This window comes from Oncorhynchus mykiss, chromosome 3 (genome assembly GCF_057628025.1).
Source record: "Oncorhynchus mykiss isolate SJ-2025 chromosome 3, ASM5762802v1, whole genome shotgun sequence".
NCBI classification, from domain to species: domain Eukaryota; kingdom Metazoa; phylum Chordata; class Actinopteri; order Salmoniformes; family Salmonidae; genus Oncorhynchus; species Oncorhynchus mykiss.
In genome coordinates, this window is record NC_143024.1 from 18,264,952 (window position 1) to 18,290,672 (window position 25,721).

General features: G+C 41.9%; 1 protein-coding gene across 1 annotated transcript; it reads left to right on the top strand.

Annotated features, from left to right (window-relative positions):
* Positions 1–3,437: 3,437 nt before the first annotated feature.
* LOC149984430 (uncharacterized) lies at positions 3,438–25,531 on the top strand. The gene is made up of 11 exons (XM_090230559.1): positions 3,438–3,746; positions 4,627–4,943; positions 5,284–5,471; positions 17,088–17,370; positions 17,471–17,685; positions 18,878–18,965; positions 19,199–19,384; positions 22,686–23,012; positions 23,145–23,359; positions 24,523–24,610; positions 24,844–25,531. The coding sequence occupies exons 1-11, from the start codon at positions 3,686–3,688 to the stop codon at positions 25,030–25,032; spliced, it is 2,157 nt and encodes a 718-aa protein (XP_090086685.1). The 5' UTR covers positions 3,438–3,685; the 3' UTR covers positions 25,033–25,531.
* The last annotated feature ends 190 nt before the right edge of the window (positions 25,532–25,721 follow it).

The following is a 25,721-nucleotide window of genomic DNA, read 5'->3' on the forward strand; positions in this document are numbered from 1 at the left end:
GTGTGTATGGGAAGACTTTTGTTCCGTCTAAAACTGCCCGTTTTGGGAAAATAAGTAATGAATGTATTTATGTGGATGCCTTTGTTCGTCGTCTATCTCTGTTGAAACCAATCAATCCTTCTACAGGGAAGATGTTGATTGGTGTAAGACTCTGGTTGTCCACCAGAGGTCAAAATGTCCTTCTTAGTTGTTGTTAGAGTTGCGTAAATTCAAATCTGGTATCAGGATAAATATAACAATGAGTCACCGATTTTATACTATGTATTTTTTATTAACTAAGTAATAAATGGCAAATGCAACTTTCGTATATACGGGCTCACTGTAATACCACGCAGGGCAGAACAGAGAACTGACAAGACGTATGCAAAACAGTATTCTTTATACTGTGATAGACAGTTCCAACCCGTCTGTTGGCCTATCACAGTAGAGACTGGGCGTGGTTTAAACTTGCTCAGCCTATTGCAGGCGCTCAGGCGGGTCCCCGCCTCTTGGCGCTTCTGTTGATAGATGTAACTGTTGCTTGTGAAGAACATCCAGGCTCTCATGCTCCATACAGTTATCTTGCACCTGGCTCCTGTTATCTAACAAAAGACCGCTTGTTCTCGCAACACCCCGCTCTGAATGTGCCCCCCTCCCAACTAATTTGAACAGTTCCTGTCTTCATGCTTCTCTGTATTTTTCCATCATGAGAAAGTCCCATGGCCCTGATACTTTTAACAATGTTTCAAGTCAGCTATGTTGCATAACACATACATACATCCACACAAGCCAACAGCAGATAATATTCAATCATATATATGGTAATGGCCATAATGTAAAACACAGGATCCAACATTGTCCTGGCTTGTATGGGCTGTTTTCAGAGCAGATTTTCAGATGCAGCAATGACTGTCTAAGATGCGATTTTCTCCTTCCCACCTTGTGTCTTTAGTCAGAGTTTGAAGCACTTTACACGTGCAGCTGCAGACTGGCAGTATCGTGGTCCGGTATAATATAATATAATGTTTACATACCCTACATGACTCATCTCATATGTACAGTGGGGCGAAAAAGTATTTAGTCAGCCACCAATTGTGCAAGTTCTCCCACTTAAAAAGATGAGAGAGGCCTGTAATTTTCATCATAGGTACACTTCAACTATGACAGACAAAATTAGATAAAGAAATACAGAAAAGCACATTGTAGGATTTTCAATGAATTTATTTGCAAATTATGGTGGAAAATAAGTATTTGGTCACCAACAAACAAGCAGGATTTCTGGTTCTCACAGACCTGTAACTTCTTATTTAAGAGGCTCCTCTGTCCTCCACTCGTTACCTGTATAAAAGACACCTGTCCACAACCTCAAAAAGTCACACTCCAAACTCCACTATGGCCAAGACCAAAGAGCTGTCAAAGGACACCAGAAACAAAATTGTAGACCTGCACCAGGCTGGGAAGACTGAATCAGCAATATGTAAGCAGCTCGGTTTGAAGAAATCAACTGTGGGAGCAATTATTAGGAAATGGAAGACATACAAGACCACTGATAATCTCCCTCGATCTGGGGCTCCACGCAAGATCTCACCCCGTGGGGTCAAAATGATCACAAGAACGGTGAGCAAAAATCCCAGAACCACACGGGGGGACCTAGTGAATGACCTGAAGAGAGCTGGGACCAAAGTAACAAAGCCTACCATCAGTAACACACTACGCCGCCAGGGACTCAAATCCTGCAGTGCCAGACGTGTCCCCCTGCTTAAGCCAGTACATGTCCAGGCCTGTCTGAAGTTTGCTAGAGAGCATTTGGATGATCCAGAAGAAGATTGGGAGAATGTCATATGGTCAGATGAAACCAAAATAGACATTTTTGGTAAAAACTCAACTCGTCGTGTTTGGAGGACAAAGAATGCTGAGTTGCATCCAAAGAACACCATACCTACTGTGAAGCATGGGGGTGGAAAAATCATGCTTTGGGGCTGTTTTTCTGCAAAGGGACCAGGACGACTGATCCGTGTAAAGGAAAGAATGAATGGGGCCATGTATCGTGAGATTTTGAGTGAAAACCTCCTTCCATCAGCAAGGGCATTGAAGATGAAATGTGGCTGGGTCTTTCAGCATGACAATGATCCCAAACACACCGCCCGGGCAACGAAGGAGTGGCTTCGTAAGAAGCATTTCAAGGTCCTGGAGTGGCCTAGCCAGTCTCCAGATCTCAACCCCATAGAAAATCTTTGGAGGGAGTTGAAAGTCCGTGTTGCCCAGCAACAACCCCCAAACATCACTGCTCTAGAGGAGATCTGCATGGAGGAATGGGCCAAAATACCAGCAACAGTGTGTGAAAACCTTGTGAAGACTGTCATTGCCAATAAAGGGTATATAACAAAGTATTGAGATTAACTTTTGTTATTGACCAAATACTTATTTTCCACCATAATTAGCAAATAAATTCATAAAAAAATCCTACAATGTGATTTTCTGGATTTTTTTTCCTCATTTTGTCTGTCATAGTTGAAGTGTACCTATGTATATGTGTATGAACCGGTTTAGCTAACGTAGGCTAATGCGAGACATATCTGATATTGGCAGAAGGCTTAAATTCTTGTTAATCTAACTGCACTGTCCAATGAGAATAACATATCTATAAGTCACATTTCTAGCAACGCCTCCTCCCTTTCATATGGACGAAACGTTCTATGACTCTATGTCATACATATGTCTATGACTCTATGTCATACAGTACACGCTTTTAGTTGTTGTTGTCCTAGGCTACCTGGCAAAAATGCTTGCTCGCTAGCCTAACTTGCTCTCATGGGAAACGATGAGCCAGCTGGTTAACATTAGCCTTCTACATCTGGCTACGTATTGAACTTCCATCCTCTCAGGCAAGAGACACAATACATTTTATGGTTGGATCAGAATCGCTGTCATAATCATTGGCCAGTATGGAGAGTTAAGTAAAACCACAAGCCCAAATCCCGATCTTTATCCATGGCTAATTTAGGACAATTTTAGCTAGCTAGTCACTGGAGGACAACACAAAAATATTCAAATTGTTTCTGGATGTGACATGATGTGATGTGATTGGACTGCAGCCAAATCCAAACTGGCTTCCTTGAAACTTTTTTGGGTGTGCCAAGACCATTCACAGTTGAGCTCACTAGGTTTAGTTCAACACTGATTGGCTATTATTTTATAAGTGTTTTATCAAGGGAGACCAAATGCTTGCTAGCTTCCCTTGCATTCGATATTACACATACAGAGAGGCGCTGTTTTGCACAATCAGTTGCTTTCCATAGTGTGATACATTCAACCTCTTGCGAAATGAAGGACAATTATTTATTTTGTTATTGGCCAATTTTTTTGGGGGGGGAAGACTGGCTTCCATCCATGAATACATAGCACTGCTGACTAATGGTGGGAAAATACCTCCCTCTTTTCCCTCCAATCACAGAACAACCATACATGTATTTATGCTCTCTCACACACTCATTCTCTGTTTCATACCACTCCAAAAGGTCATAGCGATTTGAAAAAAAGGGATTCCAGCTGTCGTTTGTCAAGTCGTTTCCTGAACTTGGCGTGGCTTTGGAACAACTTTGCTAAACACAGGGAAAGAGAGTGGGGGGTGAAAGAGGGCAAAACAGAGGGAGTTGAAACAGTCCAGTGGAAGAGGACAAGGATAACTCCCGTATCAGTACTCAAAATGGGTTGGTCTTGGGTTCTAGCGTGCTGGTGTGCATTAGTGCTGGTGTGCTCGTCTGAAGGTTTGTAGCCTACAAGGTTTTTGCATGTAGTCATTTGTTTTATGTCCTGGTATGTGTTTATGGCTCCCCTTCTGTTTGTGCATGGTCTGTTAGAAGTGCACAGAATTTTTATGCCCTATCAAGATCATGAAGAAAAACATTATTTGTTGGACGTGATACATTCCATTCCACCAGTTTAGTGTGGAACAACTTTGTCCAAGTCTACTAACAGTATAACTATTATTCTAGATATAACAAAAATCTAGACTAGAGAATTCACACCATGTTAATTAAAGGTGCAATATGCAGAAGTCGCTCCGCAATTTCCTGCTTGATACAATTCAAATAGTTAGCCTAATTTCAGTTTGTGACAAAACAAGCAATGTATAGTGTTGACAATCATTGTACCATCTAAACCGCTATGAAATACATTTTCAATAGGCAAAAATATTTTCAGCTGTTTGAAGCTGGTATACAAAACCAGAAGCAAAAATGTAACTTAAGAAATGGGAATCATAGAAATAGTACACTTAGAACAGATCTCCCGCTTCTTAGACTTGCTGTCAATGAGAATAACAGATCTATAAGTCACATTTCTATGTGAATTGGGTCACCCAAAAAGTTACATATTAGCTTTAAGTATTCTGATTTCATGATTTCCACAAATCTAGGTGGTATACAGCAGTACTGACATCACATGGTCAGAATGCTATGGCTTATTTATTAACTAGTACGTGTGGGCGTGTGTGTTTACATTCTCTCATCCCTTCCACAGATAACAGATCCCTTCCTGACCTGTTATTTGTGTATGTGTGTGTGTGTGTGTGTGACTGTGTGTGTGTGTGACTGTGTGTGTGTGTTTCAATGCCCTCACAGTGCTGTGTGTATATTTGTCTTCCAGGGGAGATCACCCTGTACCCGGACACAGACTTTACACCTAGAGTTCGGCCAATGGCTGGGCCTCGCTCGTTTTGGAATTCCTACCCCAGTACCCTCTTCCCCCCTGGCCGGCCCTCCCATAAGAACCTCCAGGCCATCTGTCTCCATAGCATCCATCGTCCGCGGTACCCTTTCTACTCCCCCCCCCTAAACGGTGGAAGTGACTTTCGTCGTCGAGCTGAAGCAGTCAACCGGGTAGAGTCCTGGTACAGCGCATGTTGCCATGGGAACGGGACACAGCAGGACCAGGAAGTGACGCTGTGCTGCGTTACACAGGCGGTGAGTGTTTCTGTGGCAACATTGGATTCTGTCCTTTCGTGTTGTGTTCAGTTCTGTTTAGGTCCATTCACTCCTAGTGTACCAACAGAACCACCTTCTAGGTGCACAGATGCAGTAGTGATGAGGACAGAGGATGCCCAGGGAGGATGAGACTCAGTAGAAGGAAAGCCCATACAGACACAACAGATTAGCCTTGGAGTCTATCTGTATAGCTGTGTAGCTGTGTAGAGGGGAAGGCATTCATGAGTCAGGCCCACTAAAGTTGTATCTTCACCATTTTAGGACTTCTTTTATCTCTATTTTTCATGTGTGAATTGATGTTTGTATATGTCACTTACAGTGGGAACAGACCCTGTCCACATTCTGTACTGAGGAGTCCCGAGTGAAGACACGCCATCACCACTGCTGCCAGAAGGAGGGCGGGGCCAGACTGAGCTGTTTCCATAGGGAAAACCCAAACCCCACCTACATACCGATCACCCCCATACCTGAACCTGGCTTCACCTTTAACCCCAACACTTGTCACAAGTAAGGGAGGGAGAGAGGTTTACTTTAGTTTTAGGGCAGGGCTGTTATGGTGACGGTATTACCGCCACACTGGTGGTTACGAGTCATGACCGCAGTCAAATTCCACGTGACTGTTTAGTCACGGTAACTAGGCTTCTCCAAAACTGCACTCTGATAGTGCTGATGATCATTAGTAGAGCACCAAACTTGCTAACAGTCAGTTGCTAATGTGCTGGTACTCAGCACCGTACTGTCTCTCTAATCACTCTGACATCAATAGAAATGTCAATCGAAAATCAAATCAAACACTTCATGAGTGCCCATGAGCTCATGTTGCGCAACAGTTCTATAGGCTAATCAATTGTGGGAATTTTTTGGGCCTCTTTTAAAAAGAGCTTTCTATAGGCTAAGCCGACTATCTTTATTTCTCAACGTTCCTAACATTATGTACATTGCTTCGCTTTCCAAAGGAGTATAGCCTACTTGGCTGCATGAATATTAACCATAGGAAATGCGCCCTCTATTTGCTATTTAAGTGTATTTACATCAAATCAAACTATATTTGTCACATGCGCAGAATACAACAAGTGTAGACTTTACTATGAAATGCAGACTTACAAGCCATTAACCAACAGTGCAGTTCAAGAAGAGTCAAGAAAATATTTACCAAGTAGACTAAAATAAAAAGTAATAATAAAAGGTAACACAATAAGAATAACAATAATGAGGTTATGTACCAGGGGCACCGGTACTGAGTCAGTGTGCGGGGGTACAGGTTAGTTGAGGTAATTTGTGCATGTACAGTTGAAGTCGGAAGTTTACATACACTTAGGTTGGAGTCATTAAAACTCATTTTCAACCACTCCACAAATGTATTGTTAACAAACTATAGTTTGGGCAAGTCGGTTAGGACATCTACTTTGTGCATGACACAAGTCATTTTTAGAAAAAATGTTTACAGACAGATTATTTCACTGTATCACAATTCCAGTTGGTCAGAAGTTGACATACACTAAGTTGACTGTGCCTTTAAACAGCTTGGAAAATTACAGAAAATGATGTCATGGCTTTAGAAGCTTCTGATAAGCTATTTGACATCATTTAAGTCAATTGGAGGTGTACCTGTGGATGTATTTCAAGGCCTACCTTCAAACTCAGTGCCTCTTTGCTTGACATCATGGGAAAAGACCTCAGAAAAAAAATGTAGACCTCCACAAGTCTGGTTCATCCTTGAGAGCAATTTCCAAACACTTGAAGGTACCACATTCATCTGTACAAACAATAGTAAGCAAGTATAAACACCATGGGACCACGCAGTCGTCATACTGCTCAGGAAGGAGACGCGATCTGTCTCCTAGAGATTTTGGTGCACGTATTTTGGTGCAAAAAGTGCAAATCAAATCAAATTTATTTATATAGCCCTTCGTACATCAGCTGATATCTCAAAGGGCTGTACAGAAATCCAGCCTAAAACCCCAAACAGCAAGCAATGCAGGTGTTGAAGCACGTTGGCTAGGAAAACTCCAGAGAAAGGCCAAAACCTAGGAAGAAACCTAGAGAGGAACCAGGCTATGAGGGGTGGCCAGTCCTCTTCTGGCTGTGCCGGGTGGAGATTATAACAGAACATGGCCAAGATGTTCAAATGTTCATAAATGACCAGCATGGTCAAATAATAGGTCTGGGACAGGTAGCACGTCCGGTGAACAGGTCAGGATTCTATAGCTGCAGGCAGAACAGTTGAAACTGGAGCAGCAGCACGGCCAGGTGGACTGGGGACAGCAAGGAGTCATCATGCCAGGTAGTCCTGAGGCATGGTCCTAGGGCTTATGTCCTCCGAGAGAGAGAGAGAAAGAAAGAGAGAAAGAGAGAATTAGAGAGAGCATACTTAAATTCACACAGGACACCGGATAAGACTGGAGAAGTACTCCAGATATAACAAACTGACCCTAGCCCCCCGACACTTACTACTGCAGCATAAATACTGGAGGCTGAGACAGGAGGGGTCAGGAGACACTGTGGCCCCATCCGATGATCCCCCGGACAGGGCCAAACAGGAAGTAAATAACCCTACCCACTTTGCCAAAGCACAGCCCCCACACCACTAGAGGGATACATTCAACCACCAACTTACCATCCTGAGACAAGGCCGAGTATAGCCCACAAAGATCTCCGCCACGGCACAACCCAAGGGGGGGGGGGGGGGGCAACCCAGACAGGAAGATCACATCAGTGACTCAACCCACTCAAGTGACGCACCCCTGCATTCTATATAAATGGAGCTCTGTAGGAGAAAGCCCTGCCTCCAGCTGTTTGCTTAGAAATTCTAGGGACAATTAGGAGGCCTGCGTCTTGTGACCGTAGCGTACGTGTAGGTATGTACGGCAGGACCAAATCAGAGAGATAGGTAGGAGCAAGCCCATGTAATGCTTTGTAGGTTAGCAGTAAAACCTTGAAATCAGCCCTTGCCTTGACAGGATGCCAGTGTAGGGAGGCTAGCACTGGAGTAATATGATCAAATTCTAGCAGCCGTATTTAGCACTAACTGAAGTTTATTTAGTGCTTTATCCGGGTAGCCGGAAAGTATTGCATTGCAGTAGTCTAACCCAGAAGTAACAAAAGCATGGATACATTTTTCTGCATCATTTTTGGACAGAAAGTTTCTGATTTTTGCAATGTTACGTAGATGGAAAAATCTGTCCTTGAAACAGTCTTGATATGTTCGTCAAAAGAGAGATCAGGGTCCAGAGTAACGCCGAGGTCCTTCACAGTTTTATTTGAGACGACTGTACAACCATTAAGATTAATTGTCAGATTCAAGAGAAGATCTCTTTGTTTCTTGGGACCTAGAACAAGCATATCTGTTTTGTCCAAGTAGAAAGTTTGCAGCCATCCATTTCCTTATGTCTGAAACACAGGCTTCTAGCGAGGGCAATTTGGGGACTTCACCATGTTTCATTGAAATGTGCAGCTGTGAGTCATCCGCATAGCAGTGAAAGTTAACATTATGTTTTCGAATGACATCCCCAAGAGGTAAAATATATAGTGAAAACAATAGTGGTCCTAAAACAGAACCTTGAGGAACACCGACATTTACAGTTGATTTGTCAGAGGACAAACCATTCACAGAGACAAACTGATATCTTTCCGACAGATAAGATCTAAACCAGGCCAGAACTTGTCCGTGTAGACCAATTTGGGTTTCCCCAATCTCTCCAAAAGAATGTGGTGATCGATGGTATCAAAAGCAGCACTAAGGTCTAGGAGCACGAGGACAGATGCAGAGCCTTGGTCTGATGCCATTAAAAGGTAATTTACCACCTTCACAAGTGCAGTCTCAGTGCTAAAACCAGACTGAAGCATTTCGTATACATTGTTTGTCTTCAGGAAGGCAGTGAGTTGCTGCGCAACAGCCTTTTCTAAAAATTTTGAGAGGAATGGAAGATTCAATCTAGGCCGATTATTTATTATTTTTTTCTGGGTCAAGGTTTGGCTTTTTCAAGAGAGGCTTTATTACTGCCACTTTTAGTGAGTTTGGTACACATCCGGTGGAAAGAGAGCCGTTTATTATGTCAATCCCAGATCAACAGCAAAGGACCATAGGACATATTCCAGTCTGTGCTAGCAAAACAGTCCTGAGTGAGTCACTGGTTCTTCCTGCTTTAGATTTTGCTTGTAAGCAGGACTCAGGAGGATAGAATTATGGTCAGATTTGCCAAATGGAGGGTGGAAGAGAGCTTTGTATGCATCTCTGTGTGTGAAGTAAAGGTGGTCTAGGACTTTTTTTTCTCTGGTTGCAAGTGACATGTTGTTAAAAATTTGGTACAACTGATTTAAGTTTGCCTGCATTAAAGTCCCCGGCCACTAGGAGCACCGCTTCTGGGTGAGCATTTTCTTCTTTGATTATGGCCTTATAGAATTGGTTGAGAGCGGTCTTAGTGCCAGCTTCGTTCTGTGGTGTTAAGTAGACAGTTACGTATAATATAGATGAGAACTCTCTTGGTAGATAGTGTGGTCTACAGCTTATCATAAGGTACTCTACCTCAGGGGAGCAAAACCTCGAGACTCCTTTAATATTAGACATCGCGCACCAGCTGTTATTAGACACACACCCTCACCCCTCGTCTTACCAGAGGTAGCGTCTCTGTTCTGCCAGTGCATGGAAAATCCCGCTAGCTCTATATTGTCCATATTGTCGTTCAGCCACGTCTCGTGAAACATAAGATGTTACAGCTTTTAATGTCCCCTTGGTAGGATAATCTTAATTGTAGGTTATCCATTATATTTTCAATGATTGCACGTTAGCAAGAAGAACAGATGGCAGTGTGAGTTTACTCGCTCGCTTACTGATTCTCAGAAGGATGCCCGATCTGCAGCACCTTTTCCTGCGTCTTTTCTTCACACAAAAGGGGAGGATCTGGTCCTTTTCCAATGAAAGAAAGATATCCTTCTCGTCGGACTCATTAAAGGAAAAGTTTATTCCAGTCCGTGGTGAGTAATCGCTGTTCTGTCCAGAAGTTATTTTTGGTCATAAGAGATGGTAGCAGCAACATTATGTACACAATGAGTAAAAAAATAAGTTACTCAAGCTGCAAAAAAAACAAACAAAAAAGCACAATTGGTCGGGAGAAAGTAAAACGTCAGCCATGTTCTTCGGCACCATCTTCATAGAGTATGTATTACATGTATTCTTCCCCCTGCCCCTATTCTGATAGCTGCATGATAATAATCCAAACTAATTTCATACATATAATATTTAGTATTAGTGATGCACCGATATGACATTTTTGGCCGATACCGATATTCAATATTTTCCATGCCCAAAAAAACCCGATACCGATATTACATTTTTGGCAGATACCGATATTCAATATTTTCCTTGCCCAAAAAAACCCGATACCGATATTACATTTTTTTTGCGTCCTTAAGCATTCTAGTATAGTTAAATAGTTAACACACACATGGACGCAGCGGTCTAAGGCTCTGCATCTCAGTGCAAGACTGTCTCTACAGTCCATAGTTCGAATCCAGGCTGTATCATATCCGGCCGTGATTGGGAGTCCAATAGGGCGGCGCACAATTGGCCCAACGCTGTCCAGGCCGTCATTGTAAATAAGAATTCTTTCTTAACTGATTTGCCTAGTTAAATAAAGGTTACACACACCCTACACTGACCAAAATGTTATTTTGTTGGCATTTATGTATGTCCCCACTACCAGTAAAACATAATCAAAACCTATTTCTTTCACTTATTTGCTGTGCTGTTTCGTTGTTAATATGTTCAGTCGTTTCATTCTCAACCAGGATTTCTATGGAACGCCGTTTGGGTCTTTGCGTGTCAAGAAAGAAACGTCTAATGTCTCTATTTGACGTGTCAAATAACACAACATAATCTGTTTCAGTAGCTATAGATACCTAGCTAACTATATAGATACCTAGCTAACTATATAGATATCTAGCTAACTATATAGATACCTAGCTAACTATATAGATACCTAGCTAACTATATAGATACCTAGCTAACTATATAGATACCTAGCTAACTATATAGATATCTAGCTAACTATATAGATACCTAGCTAACTATATAGATACCTAGCTAACTATATAGATATCTAGCTAACTATATAGATACCTAGCTAACTATATAGATACCTAGCTAACTATATAGATACCTAGCTAACTATATAGATACCTAGCTAACTATATAGATATCTAGCTAACTATATAGATACCTAGCTAACTATATAGATACCTAGCTAACTATATAGATATCTAGCTAACTATATAGATATCTAGCTTACTATATAGATACCTAGCTAACTATATAGATACCTAGCTAACTATATAGATACCTAGCTAACTATATAGATACCTAGCTAACTATATAGCTAGGTGGCATCTAAAATAACCCTAATTTAAGGGGGTTAAAGACAGTTCCTATTTGATTAATGTTAATGTTCAATTGCAATAGGCGAACAACAAGTGTCAACCTAGCTAATACTTACAAGGATTCCTAAATCATTGCTAAGAATAATGAAAAAGACAGCAGTTCTTACTGGTCATTGTGTTCAGGCTGGTTGAATTGGTGCTAGCTATGTACCAAGCTAAAGCTAGCTACCCCAGAAGTTGCGGTCGAACAAATTATGCTTTATTACCAATGCGGTATTGTAAACACATCGTTCGTGGCCAATGTTTGCTTGTTTGCCGACTTTTTTGTACAGCTTTGACAATGCTACTATATATTTTTTGACACGCAAAGACTCAAGCGGCGTTCCATAGTATGTATGTCGTCAAGATAATAGCAGTGATGAGATTACTGTGTAACTCCGGTAGGGCAACGGCAGAAAAATAGCGCACTTGGTAGTGTTAACTGGTGCTCGACCAGTTGGCAAAAGCTAACATTACCAACGACAGAGAACGGTTGATTGTCAAGGGCAATGAATCCCATTATCTTGGCTTTAATGGATTTCACCTTTGAGTTGTCTTGCTGACATTTTTACTTGTTGACTGCTCCATCCACACAGCATACATTGTGGGCTAGTTTAGGAATGCTGTGTTGCACAAATAGCGCAAACTTTTACGTGGCGTCATTATGTCATTTACCTTCGTTATATAGGTATGCACGCCTGTTTTGACATCGGTTTTGCACATTTGGCGTTAAACTAGACATCGGCTGATATCGATGTTGGCATTTTTAGCTAATATCGTCCGATTCCGAAATGTCCACAATATATTGAGCATCCCTATTTAGTATATGTAAAGGCAAGATTAAACTAGTGTAATGGGTGACAATATTATAATATGTTAATGGTGCCCAGTATGTGCATAAGGCAAGAAACAGCACATGCTTTTTTTTCTCTCGCGACCACCCCGTGAGAGCCCTCTGTGGCCAAGAAACTGTGGGGTTATGACAAGCTAACCAGAGTAGGCCCAGCACCATTGGAAATGCAGGAGAGTCATTAAGGAAGATACTAATTCTCTCCTTGTGACCCCCCTGCGTCACCATGCCCAAAGGAGCGGTGACCTCCTTAATCAACCCTGACCCTAATGGTCGATTATCTAAGGCGTGAACGGGGAAAGGCACAGCCACGGAAACAATGGGGATCCCTAAACTATAGGCTAAAGCTCTATCAATAAAATTCCCAGCTGCGCCTGAATCAACGAGTGCCTTATGCTGGGAATGCAGGGAATACTCAGGGATAGTGACAAACACAACCATGTGCAACAGAGGGCTCTGGGTGAAAATGGTGCCGGATCACCTGGGGTGACACCAGAGCGCACTGCCTGCTGCCTCGATCCCCAGAGGAACCAACCCGGAACTGACCTTCAGTGTGACCTCTGCGGCCACAGATAGTGCTCGAGCTGGAACCCCTCCGGTCTCCTTGTGCACCACCCCTCCCAGCTCCATGGGTATCGGAGAGGGGGTGCGGGAGGATGGGTTCCAAACCCCAATCAGAACGTCCGCGGGTAGCTAGCAGGTTGTCCAGCCGGATGGACTAGTCCACCTGCTGGTCGAACGTGAGGGTGGTGTCTCTGCAGGCCAGCTCCCGACAGATGTCCTCGCGCAGACTGCAGCGGTAATGGTCGATCAGGGCCCTGTCGCTCCATCCCGCTCCGGCAGCCAGGGTCTTAAACTCCTGGGCGAACTCCTGGGCGCTCCTCGTCCCCTGCCTCAGATGCTCTACCCTCAGGCGGGTGAACTCCTCAAACTGGTCCAACGCCGATCTCCCTCTCTCCACACGGCATTGGCCCACTCCAGGGCTTTCCCGGTGAGGCACGAGACGAGGGCGGACACCCTCTCACGGCCCGAAGTTGAAGAAGGAACCCCTGGCAGTTCGCAGCCTTTCTATCCTATTCCTGGGGCAGGGAGAGACAAATCCCACTGGGACCAGGAGGGAGAGGGGCGCTCAGAAGAGACCCCGGTTGTGCTGGTGTAGGTGCTGGAAGAACTCCCTGTCTCTCCCAGTGGTCCATAGTTTGGACAACGCGGTCCATGGCGGTGCCAAGAAGGCGGAGCATTGCGGCGTGCTCCCGGACGCGCTCCTCCACCCCTATACCCGGGGTACCTGCTCCTGCTGACTCCGTAGTCAGGTAGGTGATTCTGTAAGGGGTGTGTACTGGCGGCAGAGAAGTCAGACGCAGGAGAGCAAAACTTTTCCAAACGGCGCAGTTTAATATTAAAAAAAACACCGGAAAACAGAACAATCAAATAATGGGTACATAACCCGACTCACACCAGGACAGACCTGCACAAGCACTTACAATAAACAATCTGACAAGTACATGAGGGGGAACAGAGGGTTAAATACACAACATGTAATTGATGGGATTGGAACCAAGTGTGATAGAAGACAAAACCAAAGGAAAATGAAAAGAGGATCAGCGATGGCTAGCCGAACGCCGCCCGAACAAGGAGAGGGACCAACTTCGACGTAAGTCGGAAGAGGAAATTATTGTCCAAAAACAAACTTTAAAGTATTACTGAAAAATTGTGAATATGCGCTATGTGCACTCACCAAGGATATTGCTGTTGCTCTCAGCTGGTGCCAATAAAATAGGCTATTCTGTTGTTTATTTAATTGAGAATTTTGATAACTTAAAGACAGATTAGTCCTTGCATTGTCTTCTCTTTACAGCGATAACCATTTTCTGTCCAAACTATGTTTTCCCGCAATTGTATTTTTAAATATTGCGATATGCCTGGCTTGGCCTCTACTTTCACAGATAGTCGCAACTCAACAATAATCTGCCCAAATTGCACGTTGCCTTTCCTTCCAACTGTAGGCAAGTCTATTTAAAACAATCCACAACAAAATAAATATCCTCTGTGGCCAAATCATGCTTTAGTAGCCTATTTTGAGTGATTTAATGTATTTCTTTATAGACAGGAGTAGGCTAATTAGGCTATATCATTTTGGCAATTTAATTCAATTTACTTTAGGAAAAGCTTCTCCTAGCCTTATGGATGCGCTGCCTATGCTTGCATTTTAAAAACATACAGTAACTGCACATAACCTCCATTCGCTATTCACTATTGAAGTGCAGGCTACGGATTACATGCATTTTTTTGTGGAGCATTCTAATCAAAAGTAATTTCACACATATTGGTAGGCTACATGTACACACCATATTAAATTGAGAATAGTCTGATGGGTGAGAACATGATCAAGTGCTTGTCAAATTGTGAATGAGAGACTGATGAAGTGTGTGCAGCCTGTGGAAGAAACAGAGCAGAGCACATAACTTTCATGTGTTTTCTTATTCAAATCATCATTAGTCACATCATGCAGCCTTAGACTGTATTAAACATCAAAACATATAGCCAGTCAAAGGTTTGGACACCTACTCATTCCAGGGTCGTAATTTTTTATTTGACTATTTTCTACATTGTAGAATAATAGTGAAAAAAATCTAAACTTTGAAATAACACATATGGAATCATGTAGTAACCAACAAAGTGTTAAATAAATCAAAATATATTTTATATTTGAGATTCTTCAAAGTAGCCACCCTTTGCATTGATGACAGCTTTGCACACTCTTGGCATTCTCTCAACTAGCTTCATGAGGAACGCTTTTAAAACAGTCTTGAAGGAGTTCCCTCATGTGCTGAGCACTTATTTGGCTGCTTTTCCTTCACTCTGCGGTCCAAATCATCTCAAACCATCTCAGTTGGGTTGAGGTCAGCTGATTGTGGAGGCCAGGTCATCTAATGCAGCACTCCATCAATTTCCTTCTTGGTCAAACAGCCCTTACACAGCCTGGAGGTGTGTTTTGGGTCACTGTCCTGTACGCCATCCAGGTGGGATGGCGTATCGCCACAGAATGCTGTGGTAGCCATGCTGGTTAAGTGTGCCTTGAATTCAAAAAACATCACTGACAGTGTCACCAGCAAAGCACCCCCACACCGTCACACCACATTCTCCATGCGTAACGGTAGGAACCACAAATGCAGAGATTATCCGTTCACCTACTCTGTGTCTCACAACGACATGGCGGTTGGAACCAAAAATCTCAAATTTGAACTCATCAGACCAAAGGACAGATTTTCACCATTTTCATTTATTTGGGGTGCAATTTCTGAGGCTGGTAACTCTAATGAACTTATCATCTGCAGCAGAGGTAACTCTGGGTCTTCCTTTCCTGTGGCGGTCCTCATGAGAGCCAGTTTCATCATAGCGCTTGAGAGCTTTTGCGACTGTACTTGAAGAAACTTTTAAAATTCTTGAAATGTTCCAGATTGACTGACCTTCATGTCTTAAAGTAATGATGGACAGTTGTTTCTCTTTGCTTATTTGAGCTGTTCTTGTCATAATATGGACTTGGTCTTTTACCAAATATGGCTATCTTCTGCATACCACCCCTACCTTGTCACAACACAACTGATTGGCTCAAACGCATTAAGAAGGAAAGAAATTCCATAAATTAAGTTTAAGTTTAAGTTTATTTTTTATTTTTACAGGGACAGTGCACATTAATCAACGTTTCAGTAAAAGTGCCGGTTTTAGCCAGCCGGCTAATTGGGCAGGTTATTAAAAACAATTACAATATAGACAATAGCAGCATAGAACAAGCAAGATATAGCATACAGACAGAGCAACATAGGACAAGCAAGACATAGCATACAGACAGAGCAACATAGGACAAGCAAGACGCAGCATACAGACAGAGCAACATAAAATAAAAAGCAGCAAGACAAAATTCATAAAAGCAACAAAGTGTTTCCACACCTCACAAGCTACAAGGCACAACTGTTAATTTAAATGCATTCCAGATGACAACCTCATGAAGCTGGCTGAGAGAATGCCAAGAATGTGCAAAGCTGTAATCAAGGCAAAGGGTGGCTACTTTGAAGAATATCAAATATATTTTGATTTGCTAACACTTTTTTGGTTACTGCATGATTCCATATGTGGTATTTCATAGTTTTGCTGTCTTCACTATTATTCTATACTGTAGAAAATAGTAAAAAAAATAAGAAAACCCCTGAATGAGTAGGTGTGTCCAAACTTTTGACTGGTACTGTATATCACAACTAAAGGTGCATTAACAACAAAACATTAGGCATACAGGAGGACCTGTTTCTTTGTTAACCGCTCAACACAGAATAGCAGCATGTGTTCACTCCCTCAAATCATTTGGAGAAAATATCCTTTCTATTTTATTCAGCTATGTTCAATTGTATTCTTCATATTATAAAACAATGCCACGGAATTCTAAGAAAATATTTTCTGCTAAATGAACTAGTGTATCCCACAGCCATATGGCATAGCCTGATCAGGGCCTAACATAAGGACAACTCAGAGTATTCTATTCTGTTCTTCTGAAATAGACTACATTTTCATCATATCATGTTTTTTTAAACCTGTCTAAAATAAATAATGGATTTATTGTGATGGTGTAGACTATATTAAATGGATTTATTAGACATCTTAAAATGTAGATGTTCCAAAGGTCTGCATCAGTGGCTTGTAAGCTGTGTGTGGAAGCCAGGAGATGTTAAACGTGTTGATGTTAATTAACTTCAATTACCATGAGACTGGCAGTCATTTGCATGACAATCACAGGCTGACAAAATGTCATGACCGCCACAGCCCTGGCAACTAATGACTACATGTATTGTGTCCTTTCCTCCCAGGTCCCAGCCTGGTCCATGTGCTGTCAGAGGGGAGAAGCACAAGAGCCCCCAAGCTACTCCCAGAGACTCTGACATCAGTTTCCCCCCTGGACGCCCCACTTTCGACAACATCGGATTGGTCTGCTGCCTACACAACAGCCGACCCCTCTCCACCACCAAGTGCCTGCCACGTACAGGCTTTGGCTGGCTGGCCCGCCAATCAAAGGCCATGAACCGCCTGGAGAGAGGGTTCAACCACTGCTGTAAGGGACTGGAGAACGTGCTACCCTGTGCTGAGGGAAAGGTAAGGAGTGTGTGTGTGTGTGTGTGTGTGTGTGTGTGTGTACAGTTCGAGTGTTGATCAATTCAAGTGTTTACAGAACATCTCTCCACCTCTCTCTTAGTGGCGTGAGGAGCTTGACAGGTTCTGTGAGGAAGAGCAGAAGGGGAGGCCTCACAACTCCTCCTGTTGTGATGTGGGAGAAGGTGAGGACAGGTATACCTGTTTCTCCTCACTCGCCCCTCATCCAGACTATGAACAAAAGCTTGACTCTGCTTCTGACGCACCACAGACCCACAACCTCGGACACATCTGTGAAACATACAAGATCATCAAGATGTAAGGGTTTGTTTAGGTTTATTGATTGTGTGTGTGTGTGTGTGTGTGTGTGTGTGTGTGTGTGTGTGTGTGTGTGTGTGTGTGTGTGTGTGTGTGTGTGTGTGTGTGTGTGTGTGTGTGTGTTTAATTGTACCTTTTTCCTCCTCAGTCACATTTTTATGCTGCCCAGCCCGATTGTTTATCTTTCTGGGTGACAGAACCAGACCTTTCAGAAAGGGTACATTTCACTGTAGTAGATGGTGACTGTAGCTATGTTTCCATCCGACTGGCGACAGATTTTAAATTTGCGCATTTTCCCAAAAGTGGTGTGTTTCCACCAAAATGACTTGTTGCTGATTTTTTTAGTGCACACAAAATTTATTTTTTCTTCATTTTATTGAATAAAAATCTAAAGTTCAGAAACGGTTGTTATAAATAGTAAATGTGCCAACTCTGGTCTTGGCACATTCGCTCTAGCCAACAGCTAGCAGATACAGTGTGGGTAAGCTAGTCTACATGATGAGATTTATTATGGATAACAGCGACCAGTATTACATTTTTTAAATGGCAGTCAAGCATCAATCATAATGTCACCAGAATAAAACCTTCGATATTTACTGGAAAGGAGCATCACTGTGCATCTTCACCACCCTGTGAAGTTCATCATAACTTGTTTCATCTGTAGCCTAATAAACTGCATAGTTTCCTGAGTCGTAGTGGAAGGACCACACACCATATTATCGAGTGACTGCAAGTTTACGTGGATATGATGGTTATTATATCAATAGTTGCGCATTAAGGAATTTCCACCGCCATTTCTCACATAACTCATTTTACAGACGAAAAGATCCCACCATGTCAAAAGAACAAATTATCTGTCAGTATTTTTACAATTATACAAAAAATTCCTGTTTCCATTCCAGTTGTTGTGGTTTTATTTGATACGGTATGACCTTACTCGTAATAAAACTGTGGATGGAAATGTGGTTAATGACATTAAAATTCCAGATTTGCATTGCATCAAAAAACATTACCAAAAGTTTAAAAACAATAGTATACAATAACTTTCACAAGTATCTTATTACAGCAGCTAGTTTGATCCAGGGACATTTGTACATATCTGTCTAACAAATCCCTTTGACTGATTTGGTTTGATTATCGAGTAAAACAAAGATGTAGTTTACTGAGATGATCTTGCAATCTGCTCTCTCAGCTTCCCTGTGGCTCTCCCTGTCCAGAACTTAGTGGACCAATGCTGCTCCCTGCCAGCAGACCAGAGAACTGCATGTGTTCAGATACAGGTGAGTTCGACACTTAATAATGCAGGTTCACTCAGACAACCCCATATCTCATATTAACCAGGTTGTCCCATTGAGATAAAATGAACATGATTGGCCATCAAGTGTCTACAGGATCTTAGACTGAGAGTTAAGTTAGTTATAAACAATTATTTTTTTATATTGTAGCTCTTTGCATGTTGCAGGATTTTTGATATTGTTGTTTTCATAACTTCTCTCTTTGACTGTGAACCCAGCTAGTGATGCTGTCGCAGACACGCTGTCTTGAGGGGAAGCCCTCCTCTTCCTCTGTCTTGCAGAAGTCCTGCCCTCCCTCCTCCTTCTCCCAGGACTCCCCTATGTGCCTCTCCAGACTGCTCATGAATGCCATCACCAAGGCAACCAAGTCCCCACACCTCAGAAAGAGGAAATTCCTCCTCACCTGATTTTGGTTTTACTCTGATGGCAGTGGGCCAATCCGAATTAGCGGTCAGGGCATTTCTGCAGTAGTCACTAGATAACCATGCCAGAAAGGATACAATTGGCTAATACAGAAGAACTGTTGAGCAAGTGCATGATTTAGTCAAACAGGAGTTAGGATGTGGGTAAGAGTAAGCAGAATTTATAGTTAGAAAGTTTCATTTATTCCATATTTTCTAGCATGGCCAGATGACAACCAATTAATGTATGGTATCCGAGTGCACATGATATTTCAGTATTACTGTCAGTGTCTGTCATTAAGAGGGTGTTATAATGTTAGAACACCTGGAGAGCTGATATGAATATAAAAAAGAAGTGGTAATTCAAATGGTGATTTGTTTCGTAAAGCAGATATGTTTCAGAATTGTTAGTTGTATTTTTCATATAGCTCCAGAACTGCTAGTCCAGTTGTCCTGTTCTATTTCTAACATTTGAAATAAATCTTTATAGAATATGTCTTAATCATTTTGGAGTGAAGCACTGCCAGTTATTGTAATTTGTCATTCATTATCTGACACATGAACAACATTGAAATTATTATTTGAACAAACTGAAACGTTGATGGAAGTGGACTTTATGTTATAGTGACTGTGTGACTGACATGTATCCACTAAGTTAGTGTAGTAGAACTTGCATTAATAGAGACAGACAGGGTCCTCACTAGCTGTCACAGCCACAGAGTTTACCCCAAAGCCTGGCAGATGGCAATATTGAGTGGTTTCATCTCACCGTCCAAAGGCATTGTATGAAGCCGGTTATATACACTTGTATCCCCGGTGGACCGGTTCTTACATGAAACATTCTCCATTCAGGCTGCAAAGGCATCGATTTCCTCAATTTGATTTAGTGGCGAGAAGGCAGAAAAATATGGAGAAACTATGTGCTTTCTTTATGAAACACTATTTTCCACCACCATGCTAGAGTGGCTAGAAGAACATCAAGACGAAGATTCTGGAGATTGTGACAGCCGGCTAAATGGCATCCCTTGAGAATGCAAGAACAAGATGTATGTCAGGAGAAGTGCAGTATTATCATAAGGAGGTGTATATTTGGAATACGGAGGAGGAATGGAGGGAAAAGAGAGGCAGAGGAGGTCTAAGAGAGAGAGGAAGGAAGAGGCTGAGCTTGAGTGGCTTAAAAATGGCGGGAAAAAGGGAGATAATTTGTTAAAGAATAATTGTAGAAAGTGTAAGCAGATTGAGCTGAAGACAGGAGGAGAAATTGAAATGAATGAGGTTGAACCAGAAGTGGTCTTGTGATAATTGTTTGTGTTTCTGCTGTTCAGAGGGAGAAGGCATTCCACATTAAACGAACGGGAGCAAGAAATGTGAATTGTTTTGCTCTCAAGATAATGGCACCATTGAAAGGATTGATTACTGGGTTAACAGTAAATGTAAAAGTTGACCAACTGAAGGGGAAGATTCCCGGTGTTTGTGATGCTCGTCATTTGGTGCGACGCAAACAACATGGCAAGTGGTGAAACAGAAGAGTCATTGTCTGTTCTTTTGAGTTTTGATGTTGAGTCTTTGCCCAATAAAGTGATGTGAGGATATTTAAGTTATCCTGTACAATATTTTGTGCCAAATACATTACATTGTTACAGGTGTCAAGCTTTTGGGCATGTGGCAGCAGTGTGTTGGAGGGAGATTCCTAGTTGTGAGAAGTGTGCAGAAGGGCATGAGACAAAGGAATGTGTAGCATTGGGGAAGGTAGTGGTATGTGTTAGTTGTAGGGGTGCCGATGGGGCTGAGGATCAAAAATGTCCAGTGCAAGAGAGGCAGGTTGAGGTTTCCAGGGTTAGAGTAGTGCAGGAGTTGCCATATATTGAGACATTGAAGAAAGTAGAGTAAGATAGGTCAAGGGGAGGGATCCTGATAGGAAGAAGAAACTTTTAAAATTCTTGAAATGTTCCAGATTGACTGGCCTTCATGTCTTAAAGTAATGATGGACTGTCGTTTCTCTTTGCTTATTTGAGCTGTTCTTGTCATAATATGGACTTGGTCTTTTACCAAATATGGCTATCTTCTGCATACCACCCCTACCTTGTCACAACACAACTGATTGGCTCAAACGCATTAAGAAGGAAAGAAATTCCATAAATTAAGTTTAAGTTTAAGTTTATTTTTTATTTTTACAGGGACAGTGCACATTAATCAACGTTTCAGTAAAAGTGCCGGTTTTAGCCAGCCGGCTAATTGGGCAGGTTATTAAAAACAATTACAATATAGACAATAGCAGCATAGAACAAGCAAGATATAGCATACAGACAGAGCAACATAGGACAAGCAAGACATAGCATACAGACAGAGCAACATAGGACAAGCAAGACGCAGCATACAGACAGAGCAACATAAAATAAAAAGCAGCAAGACAAAATTCATAAAAGCAACAAAGTGTTTCCACACCTCACAAGCTACAAGGCACAACTGTTAATTTAAATGCATTCCAGATGACAACCTCATGAAGCTGGCTGAGAGAATGCCAAGAATGTGCAAAGCTGTAATCAAGGCAAAGGGTGGCTACTTTGAAGAATATCAAATATATTTTGATTTGCTAACACTTTTTTGGTTACTGCATGATTCCATATGTGGTATTTCATAGTTTTGCTGTCTTCACTATTATTCTATACTGTAGAAAATAGTAAAAAAAATAAGAAAACCCCTGAATGAGTAGGTGTGTCCAAACTTTTGACTAGTACTGTATATCACAACTAAAGGTGCATTAACAACAAAACATTAGGCATACAGGAGGACCTGTTTCTTTGTTAACCGCTCAACACAGAATAGCAGCATGTGTTCACTCCCTCAAATCATTTGGAGAAAATATCCTTTCTATTTTATTCAGCTATGTTCAATTGTATTCTTCATATTATAAAACAATGCCACGGAATTCTAAGAAAATCTTTTCTGCTAAATGAACTAGTGTATCCCACAGCCATATGGCATAGCCTGATCAGGGCCTAACATAAGGACAACTCAGAGTAATCTGTTCTTCTGAAATAGACTACATTTTCATCATATCATGTTTTTTTAAACCTGTCTAAAATAAATAATGGATTTATTGTGATGGTGTAGACTATATTAAATGGATTTATTAGACATCTTAAAATGTAGATGTTCCAAAGGTCTGCATCAGTGGCTTGTAAGCTGTGTGTGGAAGCCAGGAGATGTTAAACGTGTTGATGTTAATTAACTTCAATTACCATGAGACTGGCAGTCATTTGCATGACAATCACAGGCTGACAAAATGTCATGCCCGCCACAGCCCTGGCAACTAATGACTACATGTATTGTGTCCTTTCCTCCCAGGTCCCAGCCTGGTCCATGTGCTGTCAGAGGGGAGAAGCACAAGAGCCCCCAAGCTACTCCCAGAGACTCTGACATCAGTTTCCCCCCTGGACGCCCCACTTTCGACAACATCGGATTGGTCTGCTGCCTACACAACAGCCGACCCCTCTCCACCACCAAGTGCCTGCCACGTACAGGCTTTGGCTGGCTGGCCCGCCAATCAAAGGCCATGAACAGCCTGGAGAGAGGGTTCAACCACTGCTGTAAGGGACTGGAGAACGTGCTACCCTGTGCTGAGGGAAAGGTAAGGAGTGTGTGTGTGTGTGTGTGTGTGTGTGTGTGTGTGTGTGTGTGTGTGTGTGTGTGTGTGTGTGTGTACAGTTCGAGTGTTGATCAATTCAAGTGTTTACAGAACATCTCTCCACCTCTCTCTTAGTGGCGTGAGGAGCTTGACAGGTTCTGTGAGGAAGAGCAGAAGGGGAGGCCTCACAACTCCTCCTGTTGTGATGTGGGAGAAGGTGAGGACAGGTATACCTGTTTCTCCTCACTCGCCCCTCATCCAGACTATGAACAAAAGCTTGACTCTGCTTCTGACGCACCACAGACCCACAACCTCGGACACATCTGTGAAACATACAAGATCATCAAGATGTAAGGGTTTGTTTAGGTTTATTGATTGTGTGTGTGTGTGTGTGTGTGTGTGTGTGTGTGTGTGTGTGTGTGTGTGTGTGTGTGTGTGTGTGTTTAATTGTACCTTTTTCCTCCTCAGTCACATTTTTATGCTGCCCAGCCCGATTGTTTATCTTTCTGGGTGACAGAACCAGACCTTTCAGAAAGGGTACATTTCACTGTAGTAGATGGTGACTGTAGCTATGTTTCCATCCGACTGGCGACAGATTTTAAATTTGCGCATTTTCCCAAAAGTGGTGTGTTTCCACCAAAATGACTTGTTACTGATTTTTGTAGTGCACACGAAATTTATTTTTTTCTTCATTTTATTGAATAAAAATCTAAAGTTCAGAAACGTTTGTTATAAATAGTAAATGTGCCAACTCTGGTCTTGGCACATTCGCTCTAGCCAACAGCTAGCAGATACAGTGTGGGTAAGCTAGTCTACATGATGAGATTTATTATGGATAACAGCGACCAGTATTACATTTTTTAAATGGCAGTCAAGCATCAATCATAATGTCACCAGAATAAAACCTTCGATATTTACTGGAAAGGAGCATCACTGTGCATCTTCACCACCCTGTGAAGTTCATCATAACTTGTTTCATCTGTAGCCTAATAAACTGCATAGTTTCCTGAGTAGTAGTGGAAGGACCAAACACCATATTATCGAGTGACTGCAAGTTTACGTGGATATGATGGTTATTATATCAATAGTTGCGCATAAAGGAATTTCCACCGCCATTTCTCACATAACTCATTTTACAAACGAAAAGATCCCACCATGTCAAAAGAACAAATTATCTGTCAGTATTTATACAATTTTACAAAACAATCCTGTTTCCATTCCAGTTGTTGTGGTTTTATTTGATACGGTATGACCTTACTCGTAATAAAACTGTGGATGGAAATGTGGTTAATGACATTAAAATTCCAGATTTGCATTGCATCAAAAAACATTACCAAAAGTTTAAAAACAATAGTATACAATAACTTTCACAAGTATCTTATTACAGCAGCTAGTTTGATCCAGGGACATTTGTACATATCTGTCTAACAAAGCCCTTTGACTGATTTGGTTTGATTATCGAGTAAAACAAAGATGTAGTTTACTGAGATGATCTTGCAATCTGCTCTCTCAGCTTCCCTGTGGCTCTCCCTGTCCAGAACTTAGTGGACCAATGCTGCTCCCTGCCAGCAGACCAGAGAACTGCATGTGTTCAGATACAGGTGAGTTCGACACTTAATAATACAGGTTCACACAGACAACCCCATATCTCATATTAACCAGGTTGTCCCATTGGGATAAAATGAACATGATTGGCCATCAAGTGTCTACAGGATCTTAGACTGAAAGTTAAGTTAGTTATAAACAATTATTTTTATATATTGTAGCTCTTTGCATGTTGCAGGATTTTTGATATTGTTGTTTTCATAACTTCTCTCTTTGACTGTGAACCCAGCTAGTGATGCTGTCGCAGACACGCTGTCTTGAGGGGAAGCCCTCCTCTTCCTCTGTCTTGCAGAAGTCCTGCCCTTCCTCCTCCTTCTCCCAGGACTCCCCTATGTGCCTCTCCAGACTGCTCATGAATGCCATCACCAAGGCAACCAAGTCCCCACACCTCAGAAAGAGGAAATTCCTCCTCACCTGATTTTGGTTTTACTCTGATGGCAGTGGGCCAATCTGAATTAGCGGTCAGGGCATTTCTGCAGTAGTCACTAGATAACCATGCCAGAAAGGATACAATTGGCTAATACAGAAGAACTGTTGAGCAAGTGCATGATTTAGTCAAACAGGAGTTAGGATGTGGGTAAGAGTAAGCAGAATTTATAGTTAGAAAGTTCCATTTATTCCATATTGTCTAGCATGGCCAGATGACAACCAATTAATGTATGGTATCCGAGTGCACATAATATTTCAGTATTACTGTCAGTGTCTGTCATTAAGAGGGTGTTATAATGTTAGAACACCTGGAGAGCTGATATGAATATAAAAAAGAAGTGGTAATTCAAATGGTGATTTGTTTCGTAAAGCAGATATGTTTCAGAATTGTTAGTTGTATTTTTCATATAGCTCCAGAACTGCTAGTCCAGTTGTCCTGTTCTATTTCTAACATTTGAAATAAATCTTTATAGAATATGTCTTAATCATTTTGGAGTGAAGCACTGCCAGTTATTGTAATTTGTCATTATCTGACACATGAACAACATTGAAATGATTATTTGAATAAACTGAAACGTTGATGGAAGTGGACTTTATGTTATAGTGACTGTGTGACTGACATGTATCCACTAAGTTAGTGTAGTAGAACTTGCATTAATAGAGACAGACAGGGTCCTC

Coding starts and splice junctions, on each gene's coding strand:
- LOC149984430 (XM_090230559.1), top strand. CDS start 3,686: ATGGGTTGGTCTTGGGTTCTAGCGTGCTGGTGTGCATTAGTGCTGGTG. Junction 19,385..22,685: donor AGAGGAAATTCCTCCTCACC/TGATTTTGGTTT, acceptor TGCCCGCCACAG/CCCTGGCAACTAATGACTAC. Junction 23,013..23,144: donor TACCCTGTGCTGAGGGAAAG/GTAAGGAGTGTG, acceptor CCTCTCTCTTAG/TGGCGTGAGGAGCTTGACAG.